The 4,695-nt window shown below is 44.7% G+C and overlaps 1 protein-coding gene across 1 annotated transcript; it reads left to right on the top strand.

The window, feature by feature from the left end:
- LOC105550012 (chromosome unknown open reading frame, human C12orf77) lies at positions 1 to 1,877 on the top strand. Its single transcript, XM_011994801.1, is given in 4 exon segments — positions 1 to 180; positions 1,323 to 1,461; positions 1,590 to 1,765; positions 1,767 to 1,877. Coding segments are annotated over 4 exon segments (606 nt in total).
- The last annotated feature ends 2,818 nt before the right edge of the window (positions 1,878 to 4,695 follow it).

Here is a 4,695-nt window from a genome sequence, read left to right as displayed (position 1 = left end):
ATGACTAAAGGCCAGCATCAGCCAAAGTCTAATTATTTAGTGGGGGAGAACTCACCACTGTATTTTCGCTTGACTTTCCCAGCGCTCCAAGAACCATCTGAGAACTGGGGAGAGAGAGTGGAGACCTACAGGTCAGATGATGTGGGTGGAGCCCTTTTCTATAGAGTGGCTTGGGCTGAGGTAAAAGAAGCTGGAGAAGAGAGTGCTGATGCACTGCACCTGCCTAGGTTGGAATTAAGATACTAATCACAGTAGCAGTGCCGGGAAAGATGCGTAGGAAGGATGAGGATGACAGGCACCATTTTGGTGTGCTCCCCACCACAGCAATAACAGAAAAATAGTCCGGGCGCAGTGTCTCTCACCTGTAATCCCAGCACTTTGGGAGGCTGAGGTGGGAGGATCGCTTGAGCTCAGGAGTTTAGGACTAGCCTGGGCAACATGGGTGAGACCCCCGTCGCTACAAAAAACAACACACTAAATCTCACCCTGAGTGTACTCTCTAATCAGATGAAGGAAAATTATTTTTAAGTTAAAAGTTAAATCTCATACTTTTTTATTTTTATTTTTTTGGAAATGGAGTCTTGCTTTGTTGCCCAAGCTTGAGTGCAGTGGCATGATCTCAGCTCACTGCAACCTCTGCCTACTGAGCTCAAGCCACTCCCTCACCTCAGCCTCCCAAGTAAGTGGGATGACAGGGGCATGCCACCACAGCCAGCTAATTTTTGCATTTTTTGTAGAGACAGGGTTTTGTTATGTTGCCCAGCCTGGTCTCAAGCTCCTGAACTCAAGCGATCTACCTGCCTCATTCTCCCAAGGTGCTGGGATCACAGGTGTGAGCCACTGTGCCCAGCCTGGTTATCATCTTTTCTATCACCAGGTGAGAGCAAAGGGGAGTCAAATACTGGGGAATAAGAGCTGGGGCTCTGAGTTTAAATAACCTGAGTTCAAATCCCAGTTCTGCTGCTTACTAGCTTTGTGATCTTGGACAAATTATTTAACTATATGTGCTTCAGTTTCTTCATCTGTAAAATTGCATCAATATCATGCAATGACCAGGTGGGTGTGCTGCAGGGATTAAATGAGGTAATACACAGACGGCCCTCAGAACCATGTAGCACATTCTGAGCTCTCAGTCATGTTGTTATGATGCACTTTCTGAAACTCCTTTAACTTATCCAATACTAGATGTTCTCTTAAAACACCAAATAGCACCTAGAAAGAAATGACCAAGTAACCTGCTCCCTCATTAGACTTGCTGTTTAATTTCCCATGAAATAACCTATTATAACATCCATGCTTGCGATCTGCTTATCAATCCACAGATACTGAAACTAGCAACACCCAGAGACATTTCCCTCCTAGTCATAAAGGAAGCCAGCAGCAGAACCAGAAATAATATTCAAATTCTGGATCCACTAGACCACATCGCCTGTCTGATAAATTACATGCTTACTTCCTGCTCAGGTGAGTCTATTATACCTGATGTTTCTCAGAGCAGTGAAAGGAATAACCTGAACAATAAATTCCAACGGACCTGTAATGAATTGCATTAACATGTTATTTCATTACTTATGTAATATTACCTCCTGACAGTTCTAATAAGGTACCCACAATGCTGGGTTCTCGGCCCAATGGGAGCAAACAAGGGAACGTGCAGACGCTGGACAGCGTACGATGGATGTCTGCAACTCTTGTACCTACCCCTGAACGCCGTGAGAAATATGCCGTCTCTACTGAAACAGCTTTTCCAACCCTGAGCACGTTTAGTGAACACAGAAAAGAGTGTAAAGGGGTCAGATGCAGACTTTACAAAAAGAAACCCAAGATGGAGATTCATGTTCGGTTATATACTGCAGGAAGGGTTCATAACAACATAGTCGTTTACTTGCCAAGTAATCCGAAAGCAACTAATTAGAGAACCTGTAACAGATGCCAATCCCAGTTTTCAAAATGGCGTTTCAAGGAAATTAAATCTTATCATGTAAATAGGTCAAAAATTCGTTTAAATAACATCTGCTTCTCTCTAGGTAATCTTCAATGTTGTTAGACTATCAGGCCAGTAGTTTTAAATACGTGTTGGAGCTCCAGGATTAATCTCTGGTTGATCCGAGGGAGTCACTTTGTCTAACCAAATATAAATGACGTGGGAGGTATATGGTTGAGAGGCACTATTAGAAGAAAGGGGCCAGGTGCAGTGGCTCGTGCCTGTAATCCCAGGTCTTTGAGAGGCCCAGGCAGGTGGATCGCTTGATCCCACGAGTTTGAGACCAATCTGGGCAACACAGAGAAACCCCATCTCTACCAAAAATACAAAATTAGCCGGGCGTGATGGTGCATGCCTGTAAACCCAGCTACTCAGGAGGCTGAGGCAGGAGAATCACGTGAATCCAGAAGGCAGAGGTTGCAGTGAGCCAAGTCATTGCACTCCAGTCTGGGCAAAAAGAGTGAAACTCCGTCTCAAATAAAATAAAATAAAATAGTAAAAAATAAATTCGCCACGCATGGTGGCACGCACCTGTAGTCCCAGCTGCTTGGGAGGCTGAAGTGGGAGGATCAGGCTTGAGCCTGGTAAGTTGAGGCTGCAGTGAACCAATCGAGATTGCACCACTGTGCTCCAACTCCAGTCTGGGTGACAGAGCAACATCCCATCTCAAAAACAACGATAACAAAAACAAACAAGCAAATAAACAAAGGAAAGAAAAGAAGAAAATCAGATAATGGAATCCTTCTCCTCCAGTGTATGCATGGCCAAACATAACTTGTATTTTTCAAAACCCACTCTCTGTAAAATGCACTATTCGTTTCTCATAATATACTCTTTAATGTGCTTATACTCTAGGTGTCATTGTCTTTAAATTGCCTTTATAATGGATTGTTATTATTATTTGAGACAGATTCTGGCTTTGTTGCTCAAGCTGGAGTGCAGTGGTGTGATCTTGGCTCACTGCAACATCTGCCTCCCTGGTTCAGGCAATTCTCATGCCTCAGCCTCCCAGGTAAGTGGGACTACAGGTGTGCGCCACCATGCCCAGCTAATTTTTTTATTTTTAGTAGAGACAGAGTTTCACTATGTTGCCCAGGCTGGTCTCGAACTCCTCAAGTGATCCGCCTGCCTCGGCTTCCCAAAGTGCCTGTGCCTGGCCTTTTAATTGGACATTAATGAGCAAATGCAGTGTCTTCAGAAAGCCTTTTATTTTTCTTTTAATCAGCCTATGTAATGCTATGACAATTTTCATATAAAGATGCTTTCTCGGAAAGAAAAGAATTGGGAATTTGAATGATCTCTGGCTTCCATTCCAAAAAGGAGTACCTCAGAAGTAATTACTTCGAAAGAAAAAGTGATAATTTTTTTTTTGGAGAAAGGGGGAAATGAAGCAAGGCCCTGAATGTATTACCAAGATGCATATTACACTGAATGAAATCATCTGTTGCCCTTCCAGATCTACCCTGTGGGTGCAGAGCAAGAGCGACCCATCTTTGTTCAGCGTCCCAGGAGACCGGCCTCTATTGGCAGCATCAGTCTGGCTCCTTTGGCCTCTGATTTCCCATTGAATGTGGCCAGTGGGAGGCCCCAGCAGATGGAAGGCCAGGAGGAGGAAGGGCCTGCAGCGTTTGTTCTCCTGGTTCCCACCCTGCCAGGCCTCTGTCTGACAGTAGCTCACGCTTTTCCACAGCTCCTGTCAGGTGGCCTCTCCTAAAGTGACAGTGCTCACTTGGTTCTGTGTTTTCTCCGTTGCCTCTTGCCAGGGAGCGTAATGGCTTCCTAAAGCCAGATGCCAGCACCTGAGGGTGTGCACCACCCTGTGCTGTTTCCCTTAACCCTGCCTACACCTTCAAGAATTGAAACTCTTTGCAGCCTCCCTTTTTTAAAAAAAGTACTATCGATTTCCTAAAGGACCATGAGTGATATACACTCAGAGATTCTTTCGTCATGTTACTTTCCATATCTCAATATGGTTGTTATCCACATTATACAAAGAACATAACACCTACCTTAAATTTTTAATATTTTGTCTTTATTCTTCATCTCTGTGTAGCATTTCCTTCTGGTTAAGAACATGCAGATAATCCAAATAAACAGATTTGACTAAAAGAAAAATACCCTCCAAACTTTCATGTAATTTTTTTTTTTTTTTTTTTGAGTTGGGGATCTCACTCTGTCACCCAGGCTATAGGTGCAGTCGCAGCTCACTGCAGCCTCGACCTCCTGGGTTCAAGCCCAATCCTCCCACCTCAGCCTCCCGAGTAGCTGGGACTACAGCCTTGCTACACCTAGCTAATTTTTGTATTCTTAGTAGAGACGGGGTTTCACCACGTTGCCCAGGCTGGTCTCAAGCTCCTGAGCTCAAGAGTCTACCTGCCTCGGCCTCCCAAAGTGTTGAGATTACAGTCGTGAGCCACCAAACCTGACTAGTTTTAAAAGTTTGCTAGCTGATGCCAAATTGGTTTCCATAGAGGTTGTACCAATTTACAGGCTTACCAACAGACTGTGAGCCTGCTTGTTTCCCCACACCCTCACGGACACAATGTGTTGGTCTGTGCCAATCTGATAGGTGAAATATAGTATCTCGCTATTTTAATATGCGTTCCTCGAGGGGCGTGGTGACGCACACCTGTCATCCCAGCATTTAGGGAGGCAGAGGCAGGAGGATAGCTTGAGTGCAAGACCTGCCTGGGCAATATAGTGAGACCCCC

The sequence above is a fragment of the Mandrillus leucophaeus genome, unplaced genomic scaffold (assembly GCF_000951045.1).
Source record: "Mandrillus leucophaeus isolate KB7577 unplaced genomic scaffold, Mleu.le_1.0 Scaffold461, whole genome shotgun sequence".
Classification (NCBI taxonomy): Eukaryota; Metazoa; Chordata; class Mammalia; order Primates; family Cercopithecidae; genus Mandrillus; species Mandrillus leucophaeus.
Note: the sequence above shows the minus strand (reverse complement) of the source record. Positions and strands in the feature narration are given on the sequence as shown.